Consider the following 16,128-nt stretch of genomic DNA (forward strand, 5'->3'; position numbering starts at 1 on the left):
GCTCCTGATCTACGGACACCCGGTGCGGAGGGGGGCCGGGAAGGAGGAGGACCTCCTCATGAACCTGCTCCTGGGCCTGGCCAAGTTGGCCATCAACAGGTCCAGGTAGCGGGCGATCGAGGGGGTTGTCCCGCCCGACTGTTTGGCCCTCTTCCATGGCCGGGTGTCCCTGGAGAAGGAGCCTGCGGTGTCTGCTGGCACCCTTGAGGCCTTCCGTGCCCGGTAGGCACCGCGGGAACTGGGGTGTTTTATCAACCCCTTTAATCACATTTTGATTTGATGTTTGTAAGTTTCCTTTAAACTTTATCCTTGGTTTTACAGCTGACCTGACTTAGGGGCTTAGCTTATTTTATCCCTTATTTTGTTAATTTAGTTTAATTGTTTAACTCCAAAAGAGTTACATCGCCTTAATCTTCTAACCCTGCCGCAATGTCTTGGTGCTGCCCAACAACCACAGCAGAAGTGGATTCTGCCTGCTTACTGCTACGCCCTGTCTGTGGTGACCTTGCTGGGCGCCTTCTGGAGTGCCAACACCTGGAGGGTTCCGGCCTGCTTTCGGGGTCCAGTATGGCTGTGGCACCCTCTTCGACCTGTGGAGCTGAGGTCACTGGAAGAGGGGACACGGGTTAGCCAGACACTCCCAGAATCACCTGGGTGGATGGCCCAGGGTCTCCACCTGCTGATCCTCCTCTCTGAGGGCCCCTTCTGATTCCTTGAGAAGAAGGGGTAGCTGAGTGAAATCGAGCTGCCCCGCACCCCTCTCGCGTACACACTATTGGAGGCCAGCTATGGCATCAGCATTGGAGTTCAGCCTGCACAGCATTGCAGGACCAAGGTCTCCATGGCAGCCGCCACCCTACCAGTGCTGACCTTGGTGTGTTGGCATGCCAGCACTGTCGCCTCAGCCTGAAGGCAGATGGATTCCCCCATCATGCCTTGCAGTCTGAGGAGTGCAGCGGACATACCTTCCTGGGGCAGAATCTTTGGGTCGGTGGGCAGGGGCAGGGCCCGCTGCCCGACGCGTAAAATGACCCACTGTGACATCAGGCGTGTGTCCAGATGACACCGCGCGTCATTCAGATCTTGAGTTCGGCAGGTGTGCACCTATTAAGGCCATTTAAATAGCAATTAAACTAGTTAACTGAGCTGCCCATCCAACTGTAAGGTTGGCGGGCAGGCGAAGAGCCCAGGCAGCCTTCGCATTTATCATGAAACCTCATCCACGGGCGAGATGAGGTTTCATGAAGGTTTTTAAAGTTTAATAAAAATCTATAATAAAATTCATTGACATGCCCCAGCTCATGTGACACTGTCACATGAGGGGACATGTCTTAAAAATTTTTCTTTCTTAAGCTTTATTTTTGAAAATTTTAATAATCTCCCTGAGGCAGTTCTTTGCCTCAAGGAGATTTTTGCGCTCTTTCGCGTGCATGCCCCAACTTGGCCTACTCCTCCCCCCACAAAGGGCGCACACAGCGCTTCTGGGTGCATGTCATGATGGGCGAGCCTTAATTGGCCTGCCCACGTAAAGTAGCAGCGATCCCGTCCAACCCCCCCGATGGGGAGAAAATTCTCCCTCTGATGTTTCTGAGCTTGCCTTTGCATCTTCAGCAACTGAGACCAGAGGCTCGTCATCTGACTCGGATTCAGCAGATTTCTGTCCTGCAGCAGTCCTCCAAGTGGCGGAGACCTGGGAAGGCCCTGCCGCTGCCTGCGGTGGATCAGACAGTGTAATGTGCTCACCAAATTGTGACACCGAGGCTACTCTAAAGCTAGGTCCCACCCAGGTGTGTGTCTCTCCGCTGGTGGAGGGTGTGGGTGAGCGTTGTGACAGATCTTCAATGAAGGTGCCTTCAGATTCCTCTTCAGAGGTTTTTTCGGGAATTGATTGGAGGCCCTGGGTCATTGACTCCATTGGCTTTTTCCCTGATGTGCCTACAAGAGCAAGAAGAAATAATTAGTGCGTGGCAGGGGACTGAGGAACAGGACACATCACTTGCAGCATGGTTGTCTGATGGATTTTGGACTGCTGGATCCTCACTTGGTAGAGCACCGCCGACTTCACCGTTAGCAGAGGAACATTCCACATCCTCACTGGCCAGCTGGATGGCTCTATTTTCAAAGTCCTTGAGAATCTTGATTTTGGGCATTCCTCCACCAGTCTGCGACCTCTCCCTATTGTTGTGTGTCAGCTTGTCCTGCATGAATAGAGATGGAGAAAGTGTAAGCAGGATGCCTGCCAGGCCAGATGATAGTTATGCCTGGCATGTATGGGTGGTCAGTGTCCCATGGTCGGGATGAGGACAATTAAGGTGTGTGTGAGAGAGTGGGTGGCGATGTCCCTTGAACTGGCAGTGAGTGACGGCCCTGTGGATGTGTGATGGGTTTGTGAGTGTGTGAGTTTAGAGTGATGAGAAGAATGACTTACTTTTCGGCACTGGGTGGCTGTCCTGTTTTGTGGGCTTCGGCACTGACCACCTCTGCCACTGCCTCCCATGCTGGATTGATGATGTTGCTGCCCCTCCTGTGACCAGAACTGGGGTAGAGGACATCACAGCGGGCCTCCACTCAAGGTGGGGGGGAGGTTGATGTTTCAGGGCCATGTCTTCTTTGCAGCAATCCTTGTGTGGAAGTGCTGAGAGGTGTTCGCGTGCCTGCACTTTAAATTTGGTGCCGGGCGTGATGAAGCGGCAAGCTGATGGGTGTGGCGGGCAAATGAGAGCCCGCCTGCCGTTGAAATGGCATGTTTCCTGGGAATGCATGATTAATGAGGTGGGATTGGGATGATACGGTGTGAAAAGTTGCCATTGTGGCCAGTGGGTAAAACTTCCTCTTTTCCACCCACTACCGCACTTCGTGCAAATCTGGGACAATTCCACCCTTTATTTATACTGCAAGCAGAATTTTTTTAATACAGTTTTTTTTAATAAGTGACTTGGTAGGATATTTAGTTTAAGTAAAGATAGTGTCTTTAAAATCCCTTAACTTTCTCTTCAGATATCATGGAATTAAAGACATTAAAAGGTTTAGCCCTGCATGACATTCTGACTGAGATTCACACTTTTGTGCACAGAGGTAAGGGGTCTCAATCTAACAAAATGGAACTATTTGCTTTGTGGCATGTTGCAGTTTTATTTACATGTTATTTCTTTTAAATTATCAATAGTAAATATTTAAGCACACCAATGAGAATTTGTTCATTGCACTTCCTTTATGAAAGATATTTTTGTATTTTCACAGATTGGAGAACAGCTCCTAAACCCTCATTCTAATTTTGTATTCAAATGTCTTTCATTCTGGCTATATTCTATTAAACTGGGGATTAGTAACATTTCCTATACCATCTAAGAAAAGGTCAGAGTGAAGTCCTGATGAGGGCAATGTGACATTTTGAGTTGTCGTTTGTGTTTCATTTTACGCTCACGCAATTGTACAATGAGGAGACAAATGTTTTACTAGCTATAATTGAAAAGTTATGATGCATCTCTCTGAGACTGTTGAATAAAACAATTACATTTTAGCTCTGTTAAGCGAGTTCCTGGGAAAATCTGATTACTTTTAATCCAAGTGCTTTATGATGTTATATAGTTGTATGGTGTATATTGCTAGCTTGACTCAGCAGGTAGCACTCTCACCACGTGAGTTATAGGTCACACTGCACGAATCGAGCACATAATACAGGTTGTCATTTCAGCCCAGCACTTTGGATGTGCTTCCCATTTTTTGGATAAGATGTTAAACTGAGGCCTCATCTATCTTTAAAGGCGGACACTTAATTTTAAAAAAATTCCCGTGACACTACAGGGAGTTCTCCTAGTGCCTTTTTATTTCATGCTTGCATTATGGGTGTTGCTGGCATGGCTGGTATTTTTATTCATTCCTAGCACAGCTCAATGGCTTGCAAGACCATTAGAGAAGGTGATTAAAGGTTACATATAGGCTAGACCACGACCCATGAGGTTTGTCTTCAGTTCAGTGACTTTCACTGTTTTTAAATGTATCTGTTAACTAATTTTAATTGTAGGTATCCACCACCCTCATCACTGCCAACTCTGCTCATCACCCACCTGCTGCCGCCACCCCCACCCCCCCATCCAGTCACTATTCAAGCTGCCTTTCAACATTGCTGTCTGGGGGGAGTGGGTGGAGCAGTGTCGGGAGTGCAGTAATGTAGGGGGTAGGCAGTGTCAGGAGGGAGATAAGCAGGGTCAGGGTTGAGTAGTGTCAGGAGGGGTATCAGCAGCATCAAGGGTTGGGGCGTGAGTAGTTTCAGGAGCTCAGGAGAGGGTGAGCAGTGTTGGGGAATGAGCAGCATCTGGGGGTTCTGGAGTGCTTTGACACCCCTCTTGATTTAAAGGGCTGCACGCCTAGCAGCTAAGAACAGTGCTAATAAATCAGGCTAAGTCCTGGGCAAGCATCCTAAGTTTACACGCAGACAGGTCCTAGGTGGACCATCAGCAAGGGCTCAGCCATTTCTGGCGGACTGGAAGTTTGGGGTTCCAGCAAAAATCGGCTTCATGCAACTTCTGATGCCATTGCAGCACTCGAGCAGCGAACATCTCTGCATTCACCGCTATTGGGGTTGGAAGATTTGGGCCTTTCTATTTTGGGTGACCTGCCTCAATTTGGACTTTGTTCCACTCACCCACCCCTGTTTTTGAAATAAATACAATATGCCATTTTTTTAATGAGTACCCTTAATAAGGTAAGAACCTGAGTAGCTGAATACACCTGAAGTGTGTGATTAATCGCTTTTAAAAATTAGGTCCATTTTGTAACTGAATAATTTTTAATGTACAACTCAGTAAAATAAATGCAAGTACCTCAGTAAGATGCTGAACACTGCTTAAATTTTGCCAAAAGCAATGTATAAGGCATTCTTTGCAGATAATTTGATTGTGTAAATTAGGCCTGTAAGCAGAATTTTATTTGTATAAAGTAATGTTAGTTTGATTTTTATTGGGGATTCAGCAAGAATTGTTTCGGTCCTTCTCTTATATCATGTAAACAGGGTGTTTCAGGTTGCTGTACGTGAGTAAGGAGATGTTTGGGGAAATCTCAAGGGCACATTTAGCAAACAGTGTAGTTTATAGCTTTGTTACAGCTGTGTGCATTAAAATACTCAGCAGAGACCAGGTCCTGCAACCGACACCATCTGCTAGGTGACGCTGGATGTTTTCTTGCTCTTGTCTCCTTGGAGACCATTGCTGTTTCCATAACAACAAGATGTTCTCTTGTAGGCGGAGCCACTTGGTGGCTTTTGAGAGTATGATCTAATAAGTTATTAAAGTGTGCTTCATGTAAATAAACAGTAAAATTCACCCTTAGTAGATTTTAATTTGCATCAACTTTGATCTATCACCCTGTGTCAGATTACTGCTGCTGTCAATTTGTTTCAGGAATATACTATGTCTTACTTCATTGTGCACAACAATTAACTTTTATGCAATAGAAAATCCATAATTGGATTCAGTACTGAAACTGGACACATTTAAACACTGTATGATAGCTTTACTTCTCCTACTCCACACCCCAGGTTTTGTATATTAGGATTTTTCAATTTCAACTTGGAAAATTTCAATTATAATAGACAAATGTATTATTTCCAAATCCTAAAAGTTGGTATTATTCCACATGTGAATCTCAAGCATCATGATCCCACACCTGCACCCCTGGCCCCCCCATATCAGTCCCTTCCACTGCTGCCTCTTTTCCCCCTTTCAAAATCAGTGACTAAGCTGTCAAATGCCTACTTCCCGCTCTCTCTAGAATGTCCACCCCAGGACATTGCTCTGCCCTTCACCTACTTAAGACCCTCCTTAAAACTTACCTTTAACCAAATCTTTGGTTACCACTTCTAATTTCTCTTCCAGCTTTATGAGATACTCTGCAAAGTTCTTTCTATATTTAATTGTGCTATTAAATGTAAGCTTTTTTATTCATTCACAGGATGCGGGCTGAAAATACTATAATTTATTGCCCAGATGAAATTGCCATAACTGAGTAGTTTTCTAGGCCATTTCAGAGCAATTAAGAGTCAACTACATCGTTGTAGGCCTGGAGTCACATATAGACCAGACTGGGTAAAGATGGAAGATTTCCTTCCCTAAAGGAGATCAATGAACCAGATGGGTTTTTTAAACAACCTGGTAGTTACTTGAGTATCATTACTGTTACTAGCTTTTTAATTCCCGATTTCTTTAATTAACTGAATTTAAATTCCCCTGCTTTAAACTCATGTTTCTAGATTATTAATCCCAGTCTCTTGATTACTAATCTAGTACATAGCCACTATGCTACTGTTCCCTAAATATAAACTGATGCTGCTGCTTCTGCCTTAGCCTAAGGAAAATAAAAATTCAAACCTAACTTAGTTTTAATAAGTGTACCGAATTTCCCTGATTAACTCTTTGTTTGTTTGATTTTAAAATGTTCCATGTACAAATGCTGTTCCCTGTATATAGTTGCAGCAGGGGAAGTTTTTACACACACATCTGGTCAGAACTTTTGAACTAAGCAAAGTTGTCAACCTATGTCTCGCCATTGAGCACTTTTGTTAGAATCAAACTAGGTTTCCAATCATTTGATCCTGTTTCTGAGCACACAAAACTGGCCATTAGGAGGTGCATGACACCAGTTTTGTCCTTCTACATTGATTTTTAAAAAGAAAAAATTCTCACTTGTGTCAGGATTACATGTATCGTATTCCTGTTTTTCAGTTGATTTACCACCTTCAGTTCGTATTCATTTATTGATCAAGATGGCTGATATCGAGTAAGTATTGCTTCACATTTCTCTGCTTAAATGGATAATCCTAGGATCTACATAGGTAAAAGTATGTATGCTTCTTTAGGGGTGAAATTAAAGGAGTTTTTGTAAAACTGAATTTTGCTAAACTTATTTGAAATAATTTATTCAACAACTTTATTAAGATTAGGTTATAATTTTTTAAAAGTCTGTGTATCATTGCATGGTGATAAAATATAAATCACATTTTTCATTGATGGTACGAACAAGATTAGTATTGTCACCCTTTTATTATGGGAACTTCATCAAATAGCTCAGTGCGGAATGACTTCATCCCTGGATTCGGATAGATGTAAAAACAGCCAAGATGTCCTTATACTTAGTAGTCCCTGTTAAGAAAATGCATATGCACAGGAAGGGATTGAGAGTATACAAACAGGAATAAAATTTGGGAGGTAACTTTGAAAACATATTACAAGTTCTGAGCAGTACATTAGATCTAATTGTAAAAGAACCATATTTATGAAAGCTGCTGACTAGTTCTAAATGGACTCTGACCAAAACGAAATAGTACCAAATAAAATCAGCAATGTAATTAACATTCTAAAAATTGAACAGTTGTTTGACTTTTAATGTTCAAGATCAGATTGATCAAGCAGGACCCTCCACCTGAATTCTGGACTGGGCTAAGCTAATACTATATAACTGTATGTCTCCCCTGTTTGCACAACTGAACCTTCTATCATTAGGAATCCACATGGAAAATGAGAGGGTGGAAATGAGGGAAACCTGAAAAACTAACCAAGAGCAAGATCTATAACTGCCTTAAATACATTTGTTCATGGAACAGTACTTCTGAATTGTTTTGTCACTAATCAGTAGAGATCAGAAATTGAGATATGACTATGAAATATTATAAAAAGGCCAATGTTGTAGATTTTTTTGAAACTTAACAGGTTACCAAAATGCTAATAAGCATTTAACACCTATTTTCTGAATCGAAAAGTGTTGCCACGAGAAATTTTGTTTTCAGCCATGAACATTTTAGGTCAGTCTTGTGACGTTCACAGAGAAAAATACCCTAGCTGTCCTTGTACATTATTATGTGTAGTAAAGTGTGTTGATTACCTGAAAAAATACTGGAAAAATACTTGAGTGCTGGAAATCTGGAATAAAAACACAAAATGCTGAAAATACTCAGCAGGTCAGACAGCATTTGGAGTTAGAAGCTAAGTTGACATTTCAAGTCAATGACCTTTCATTAGAACTGGAAAAAGTTAGAGATCCAGTAGATCTTTAAGCTAGCGAATGGATGGAGGAGGAAAGAACAAACAGGAAGGACATAGTTTCCATCCCAGAGTTTTAAGTGAAGTAGGCTAGAACATTGCTGGTGCCTAATTGTAATCTTCTAAATTTCTCTCAATTCTGGAATTATTCCTTTAGATTCAAAAATGATTGACCTGATTAGGAAATTGGCTGAGTGGAAAGAGTCGGAGTGTAGGGATAATGGGCAGGTAACTTAGATAATGGGATAGAGAGCCACATATCTACATCTGCCGTAGACATAAAGATGGGGAATATGGTAAGCTGTGTAGATGGAAGCATAAAATTACTAAAAGAAACTGATAGATTAAGTGAATGGACAAAACTGTGGCAAATGAATTTCAATGCAGGCAAATGTGAGGTCATCCATTTTGGGCATAAAAAGAATAGAACAGGGTACAAGTAAAAAGCTAGAAACATTAGAAGTCCAAAGGGACTTGGAGGTCTAGGGTCACATCATAAAAATGTCATAAACAGGTACAGAAAATAATCAGTAAGTTTAATGGTATGCTGTCCTTTGTATCTTGTGGAATAGAATACAAGGGGGTAAAAACTATGCCTGAGCTACACAAAGCCCTGGTTAGACCACACCTGGAGTACTGCAAGCAGTTCTGGGAACCATACCCTCCCTTAGAGGGAGTGCAGCATAAATTCACTAGAATGATATTTGGACTCCAAGGGATCAGCTATGAGAGTAGATTTAGGTCTGGCACAGTTAACGTTTCGAGTCCACATGACTCTTCAACAGAACTAAGGAAAAATAGAAAAGGGGTGAAATATATGGGGGGATGGGGGGTGCGGTTGGACAAGAAGAGCTGGATAGAGGGCCATTGATAGGTGGAGATAACCAAAAGATGTCACAGACAAAAGGACAAAGAGGTGTTGAAGGTGGTGATATTATCTAAAGGAATGTGCTAATTAAGGGTAGAAAGCAGGACGAGCAAGGTATAGATAGCCCGGGTGGGGTGGGGTGAAGGAATCGAAAAAGGCTAAAAGGTAGAGATAGAACAATGGATGGAAATACATTTAAAAATAATGGAAATAGGTGGAAAAAGAAAAATCTATATAAATTATTGGGGGGAAAAAAGGGGAAAATCGGAAAGGGGGTGGGGATGGAGGAGAGAGTTCATGATGTAAAATTGTTGAACTCAATATTCAGTCCAGAAGGCTGTAAAGTGCCTAGTCGGAAGATGAGGTGCTGTTCCTCCAGTTTGCGTTGAGCTTCACTGGAACAATGGAGCAAGCCAAGGACGGACATGTGGGCATGAGAGCAGGGTGGAGTGTTGAAATGGCAAGCAACAGGGAGGTCTGGGTAATGCTTGCGGACAGACTGAAGGTGTTCTGCAAAGCGGTCACCCAGTCTGTATTTGCTCTCTCCAATGTAGAGGAAACTGCATTGGGAGCAACGAATGCAGTAGACTAAGTTGAGGGAAGTGTAAGTGAAATGCTGCTTCACTTGAGATGAGTGTTTGGGCCCTTGGACGGTGAGAGGGGAAGTAAAGGGGCAGGTGTTGCATCTTCTGCGGTTGCATGGGAAGGTGCCGAGGGAGGGGGTTGAGGTGTAGGGGGTGATAGACGAGTGGACCAGGGTGTCACGGAGGGAACAATCCCTACGGAATGCCGCCGGGGTGGGGGGGGGGGGGGGGGGGGTGAAGTGCTTAAATGATTAAATTTATACGTACTTCAGTGCCTGTATGTAGGAATGGTGTATTGGTTTGTAATTTTAATTCAGTTTTACTCTTACTATCCCATCTATCACTTCCCTATTACCTGCTGAATGTGTCTATTTTTGTAACTATTTGGTTGTTATATGTTTGTTTGGTCTTAATCTGATTACTTAGCCTATATATGAATTTTTTGATGTAAGCTACACTACAATTCAGCCTTCGGGCTGCGAACGTATTTCTTGACTAAAATGACATTATTAAAAAGTTATTGTCCAAAAGAAAAAGAGCAGTCCCTAACCAAAAGATGAGATGTTGTTCTTCAAGCTTGTGCTGAGCTTCATTGGGACAGTGTAAGACGTTGAGGACAAAGAGGTCAGAATGGGAATGACAGGTGACTGGAAGCTCAGGGTCATGCTTGCAGGCTGAACGGAGGTGATCACCTAATCTGCATGTGGTCTCCCCAGTGTAGAGGAGACTGTGTTGTGAACAATGAATGTAGTACACTAAATTGAAAGAAGTTCAAGTAAATTGCACTTTGGATGGTGGATTGAAAAGTGGTTCAAGACATTGCAGAAGGAACAGTCACTTTTGAAATGTTAAAAGAGGGGAAAGTGTTTCTGGTGAGGAGGAAGGGGGACTCTTGTGGTTCTGGAGAGGGGAAACGGAGAGAGCAGAAGTGTAGGAAATAGGATGGACACAGTTGAGGGCCCTGTCAACAACAGTTGAAGGAAAAGACATACATTTCGGAAGCACTGGTATAATGAAGGTTGTATCATCAGAACAGATGTAATCAAGAAACTGGAAGAGAGTCCTTACAGGAAGTGGGATGGGAGGAAGTGCATTCAAGATAGCTATGGGAGTCAGGAGGTTTATAGTGGACATTGGTCGATACGCTATAGTGTTGATTATCTTAGTAATTGCAAATAACTTCTGCAAAACATGGGGCAGTCAATAACAACTGCTCGTAGCAACAAGGTTGCTATGGTTAAACTAATTTGGACTGTTTATTGTTACACATAGGAACCCAACAAATGGTAGATTGCCATATGTGCAATGTTAGTGAATATTGTTGCCCCTACTATGTAAATAATTGGGTCTTATTTTCCCTTAGTACTTGCTTCATTGAGTTAAGAGGATAACACCACAAACTGCTTTCGGAAGCAGAGTAATGTAGGTCATAGCGATTGATTTGTGTATTATTGGCTACTTCATTTTCCTGATGCACTGCTGGATATCTGAAAAAAGAACCAAACAATATTAAAGGAACACACTATGCACAGTTTTTTCAAGTTACATAGTTAATTTGTGAATGAAAAGAAACAAAAACTCTTAAAAGCTGGGACTGTGGAAATAGCTGACTACTTACTTTACATTCACAGGTACAGGCTGGCTTCAGGGACTTGTGAGAAAATTCAACTGAGCTCGCTTATTGCTGCTTTTCAAGTTGCCCGTGATATGGTTGTTGCTGAAGCCTAGTGAGTTTATATTTTGTATATGAAAAATGATTTGATACCATTAAAGTAATTTTTTTTGTTTGGAGTTCTGTCCAACATTCTTGAAATTGAATTTTTTAAAACAAAGCAGCAAATTGTAATCAAGTTTGATATAGCTATTAAGACAAGAATTCAGAAACAGAACTGAACTTGCATTCATGCAAGTTCATATGGAACAGAGGGAATGCAGGACTCTGCACTAACCACAAGGTTACATCCAGAGAGTATTTATTAGCTTGAAAATTTCCAGAACATTTTGAGCTGCTTTCCTAAACTAGTCCTATAGGAAATAATTGGAAGATTTGTTTTGGTCCCAGGATTTTTGTCACATAAGAAGAAACACCTCTTGTATTTCATCTTTGCTTTTTTCACCAGTGGGAAAATAGGCCTCTGCCAAGATTTAAAATTCAAATATTCTAAATTAGAATTTTGGTATTTAAACAAAAACTATACTTACAGCAGCTTTAGAAAAAAATGCAATGATTCTGTTTCCACATTGGGCTTTGCATATTAAACAAGTGCCACCTACTGGACATTTTACAATGTTATTTTGAGGATTTGAGTCGTAGGAAATATACAATCAGGTCACATGACAGCCAACTTAATACAGGCAGTAACTGACAGGAAGAATCAGTTTTTAAGTTATTACTCAAATCTTAATTCTCAAGTCTGTTCAATTTTATTTCATTACTTTGTTACAATGTAATGCACTTGTCTATTTTCATGGTATACTGAGTGGTTTGTTGCAGGTATTATTAACTGAAGTTAAACTGATTTACAGTAATGCCATCAGAGTTCACATTTCATATTTAATGTAGCAGTAAGCTTTAATCTAGTAAAAACATCCCAACGTACTTCATAGGAGCGGTAAACAAAACTTGAAACAGAAACATGATATTAGGATAAATAACCAAAAGCTTGGTCAGAGAGGTAGTTTTTAAGGAGTTCCTAAAACAAGAGAGGTTTATAGAAGGGAATTATAGAGCTTAGGCCTTGGGGCTAAAGGTTCAGCTGGTAAATGTTGAACAATTAAAACCAGGGATGCTTAAGAGCCAGAATTGGAGGAGGGCAGATATGAGGGTTGTAGAGCTGGCGAGATTAGAGAGGCGAGGTCATGGAGGAATTTGAAAACAAGGGTGGGGATTTTAAAATCACTATGTAGATAGGTAAGAAGGGTGATAGATGAACGGGACTTGGTGAGCAGAGCTTCAGATGACAAATTGACAGAAGGTAGGACATGGGAGACCGGCCAGGAGTGTGTTTGTTACCTCTGCTTCATGCCTTTAAAAAGTCAAAACTAGAGTGTCAGCAGCAGATGCATCAAGGCAGGGCTGGAGTCAGGTGCTGTTACAAGGTGGAATGGTCGGTCTCAGAGATGGCATGGATGTAGTATTTTAAAGTGTGCAATTTTCTATAGCACAGAGGCACATTGGATTTTTTCAATCTACGCATATGAAATTGGCAAAGGTGTAGTTAAACAATCAAATTTAAATAGTACAATATCATATCAAATCTAAGTATTTCGTAAAAAAATTACTTCTGTAGACAAACGTTATATTGCTGCTGATAAACAGATGAAATAAAAGTTCATGCTGAATAGATCATTTCTATTGCAACAAAAATTAAATAAAATTCAGATTTATGAACCATCATTCACGAGTTTATCCTTTTTAAAATATTGTCTATTAGAGTAAAATCACTCAACAAGATTAGAACTCAGTCAGAATCCTAATTAAGCAGACACCATAATCTCTCTAATGCAACCCCAGGCAGTAATGAGAGGTGATTTATTGAAACAGATTCTCAGGAGGTTTGATGTGGTAGTTGCTGAGGGGATGTTTTCTCTTGTAGGGGAATAGAACTAGAGGGTGCAGTTTAAAAATAAAGGGCTCTCCCATTTAATACTTAGAAGAGGAAGAATTTCTTCTGAGGGTTATTAGTTTTTAGAATTCTCTTGCACAGAGAGCAATGGAGGCTGAGTTAGAGATTTTTTTGATTGAATGGGAGTCAGTGGTTATACCCTTTCGAGTTATCAACAGTCACAGATTGCAACTCTTTGAGTACAATCACAGTTCTTGGTTTTCCGGGAGTGGGACATGAACCCACAACCTTCTGATTCAAAGGCGAGGGTGCTATGAACTGAGCCACAGCTGACACCTCATGGCGGACAGGCAGGAAAGCGGAGTTAAGGGCCACAATCAAATCAGCCATGATTTTATTGAACGGCAGAGCAGGCTCAAATGGCCTACTCCTCCTATTGCTTATGATATGGGGCAAAGATGGGCACTGTGAGGTGGAAAGCAGTGAGAGGTTTGTAATCCAGAAAAGAAAATGGGTTGAGCAAAGATTCCACCAGACCTTATCTGGCAACTGTAGAATTTGGCAGAGTTTTACAATATGCAGACAACATTAAAAGCAATTTTTTAAATTAAGTTTTATTTCTAAAAGTCAGACAACAGTACTGAAAATATATTCTTTTTTAAATTAAACAGGCTTATACAAACAATATTTCAAATCAAATATTCTCCACTTGTTAAATCAGAGGTATAAAACATTTTGGTGCCATGACAAGATGTAATCATGTGGAGTTAAATAGTTGCAAGTGATTTCTTAAACCCAAAATGTGTGACAACACTATATTAAAAGGCATTCCATTCCATGGAAAATATATCATTGATTATAACCAACCTATTGATACAAAAATGTGCAAAAACCTAACAGCTTTGTACCGAGTGTTGATTTTTCAGAATTTTGTTTGCATCTCCACTTTTCTTCATTTGTGTTTGGTCAACATTTTCTTTTCTACATTTCTTATAAAAAATCAGTCACTTGCAATTCCACACTGCAACTGGATTTAAAGCTAGGGTATGTGGAAACTAATAATAAAAGTGCCAAGTTAGCTCAGAGGTGGCAAAGGTGCAATGAACCACAAAGAATCTGTTACGGTACTGTAAAATTCTGATTCTAAGAAAAGAAAACTACTAATCCAAAGGAAAGGTGAAAAATTACAAAGGGACAGTAAGAAAATACAAACAGGAAGGAACATTAACCAAATCCAAGAAACACTAAAAATGAACTGGTTACAGCTAGCAGTTGCAAAGAGATTTCAATTGGGGAAGAATTAAAAGATAAATGTAGAATATTCTTTTGACCTGTTAAACTGTTGATTGGTCTGGAAAAACTTCTATGGATTTAATTAGTGAGGATAACATTATTTAAAAGGAACAATTATAGAGCGACTGTAGTGTCTTTCTAGATAGATGGACAAACGAACAACAGGCTAAATGGCCTTCCTTGTGCAATTTTGAGCCACACAACAATTCTTATGGATACAAGAAGGTGGTACAACATTTGTGGGTTTTGTTTCTCTCAATAATTGGAAGTTTCATTAATAAAACATTTTAACCTTCAGCCTGGTCTTCATCTTTTTGAACACATTCATAGCGTCTTACTTTTGATCAGTCATATAATTCTTTACCATGTAGAAAGTTCCAGTGGTATGCAAAAGATTGATTCTTGCAGATGGCTCTCTATTTCTAATTGAACTTATGCTAAGCAACTTTTAGAAACATGTAAGGCTCTTTTTGGTGACCCAATTCTTACTGTAAATGGTTTTTAAATCACAAATCAAATACTCATTCAAATAAATCTTGGTTAAAAAAATTATTCATTGTCTGATATTGAGATTTTCCTCCAATTCTGTTACTTTACCCCTGCAAGTGCAAACTAGAACTCCTTATAAACCAAAAACTGTTTTATTTTCTTTGGAACAGGCAAGAGCATAACTTGGTGGGTCATCATCACACGGCGCAGAGCATTGCGACAAATGTGTTGCAGAGTTGGCAGCACCCTAGATACTGTCCAGAATTTAACATGACCATCTCTTGTCCTGGAATAGTAGGGAAGGAAAAGTGTAAGTCACAAACTAGTTTGTATAAACACATAAGAACCCTGCAGAGAGAATATTTTCTAATATATTGTCCACATTTTTCTCAAATTCAGTGCCATAACAGACAGATGAATGTCTGTGGTTGTTCTTCTACTCAGCCTATCAGTACCTTCCAACAGGACAGCTGAGATTTGGGTCTCACCAGCAGGAATCACCAAACCCCTACTAAAATTTTAGTTTTGTAATTGATCAATTTACTACAGACATATACAGTAAAATCATACAGAGCAACAGTTAAACCCTTGCACAGAACTGAACCTCAAAACATCCTTACCCTGTAGCCAATACATTGCCACGTGGAGAGAATGTACAACAGAGTCCATTGGCCAGAGGAGCAATATAAATCGGCCTTTGCAAATCCAAGGACCAAACTCTCAGCAATCTAGACAAAAATATTTTTAATTACAAATTATGATCTGCAGATTTTATATTGAACAAAGACAGACTGGCCTTTAGCCCAAGTAGCACGAAAAATGACAGGCTAGGTAGGTGCCATGATTAAATTGGCATAGCAAAACTTATCTAATAAAAACTTTTAACTACAGATTATAAACCTAATCAGATTTAATGACAGAAACCCAACTATCAGAACCTGAAAAGTTTAATTATATTACTGAACATTTCAAATTAAATTTATGTACATGTTAAATGTCAACTTCTACAGTAGTGTGGTTCTTTTGTCATTCATCTTAAATCAGCTAAAGATGATATGAGGAATTTTTTTTTTTAAATGTAGTGAGTAGATTGGATCTGAAAAACACTGCCTGAGAGTGTAAAGTGGCAGATTCAATTGTGGCTTTCAAAGGGGTATTAGATAATTATCTGGAGGGAAAAAATTGCAGAGTTACAGAGAAAAGGTGAGGAAGTGGCACTAGCCAACTGGCTCTTATAGAGAATCGGCAAGGATATGAAAGGTCGAATAGCCCCCTTTTGTACTGTAACCAGCCTT

The 16,128-nt window shown here is 40.6% G+C and overlaps 2 protein-coding genes across 4 annotated transcripts in view; one reads left to right on the forward strand and one right to left on the reverse strand.

Annotated features, from left to right (window-relative positions):
• rfc5 (replication factor C (activator 1) 5) overlaps window positions 1-15,143 on the forward strand; it is a 52,641-nt gene extending 37,498 nt beyond the window's left edge. The window contains exons 9-12 of one of the 2 annotated variants that reach the window (XM_078554026.1): window positions 2,998-3,075; window positions 6,720-6,774; window positions 11,117-11,212; window positions 15,004-15,143. In XM_078554026.1, the coding sequence (XP_078410152.1) occupies window positions 2,998-3,075; window positions 6,720-6,774; window positions 11,117-11,212; window position 15,004 (230 nt within the window). In that variant the 3' untranslated portion in view covers window positions 15,005-15,143. Of the gene's footprint in view, window positions 1-2,997; window positions 3,076-6,719; window positions 6,775-11,116; window positions 11,277-15,003 lie in introns of those variants that run through there. The other variant, XM_078554025.1, reaches the window with a different exon arrangement.
• The window catches only part of wsb2 (WD repeat and SOCS box containing 2), a 28,676-nt gene continuing 26,195 nt past the window's right edge, over window positions 13,648-16,128 (reverse strand). For both annotated transcript variants that reach the window (XM_078554023.1, XM_078554024.1), the window contains exons 8-9: window positions 15,454-15,561; window positions 13,648-15,119 (exon numbers count right to left, since the gene is read on the reverse strand). In XM_078554023.1, the coding sequence (XP_078410149.1) occupies window positions 14,957-15,119; window positions 15,454-15,561 (271 nt within the window). In that variant the 3' untranslated portion in view covers window positions 13,648-14,956. The remainder of the gene's footprint in view (window positions 15,120-15,453; window positions 15,562-16,128) is intronic.

Source organism: Cetorhinus maximus, chromosome 12, assembly GCF_964194155.1.
Source record: "Cetorhinus maximus chromosome 12, sCetMax3.hap1.1, whole genome shotgun sequence".
Taxonomy (NCBI): domain Eukaryota; kingdom Metazoa; phylum Chordata; class Chondrichthyes; order Lamniformes; family Cetorhinidae; genus Cetorhinus; species Cetorhinus maximus.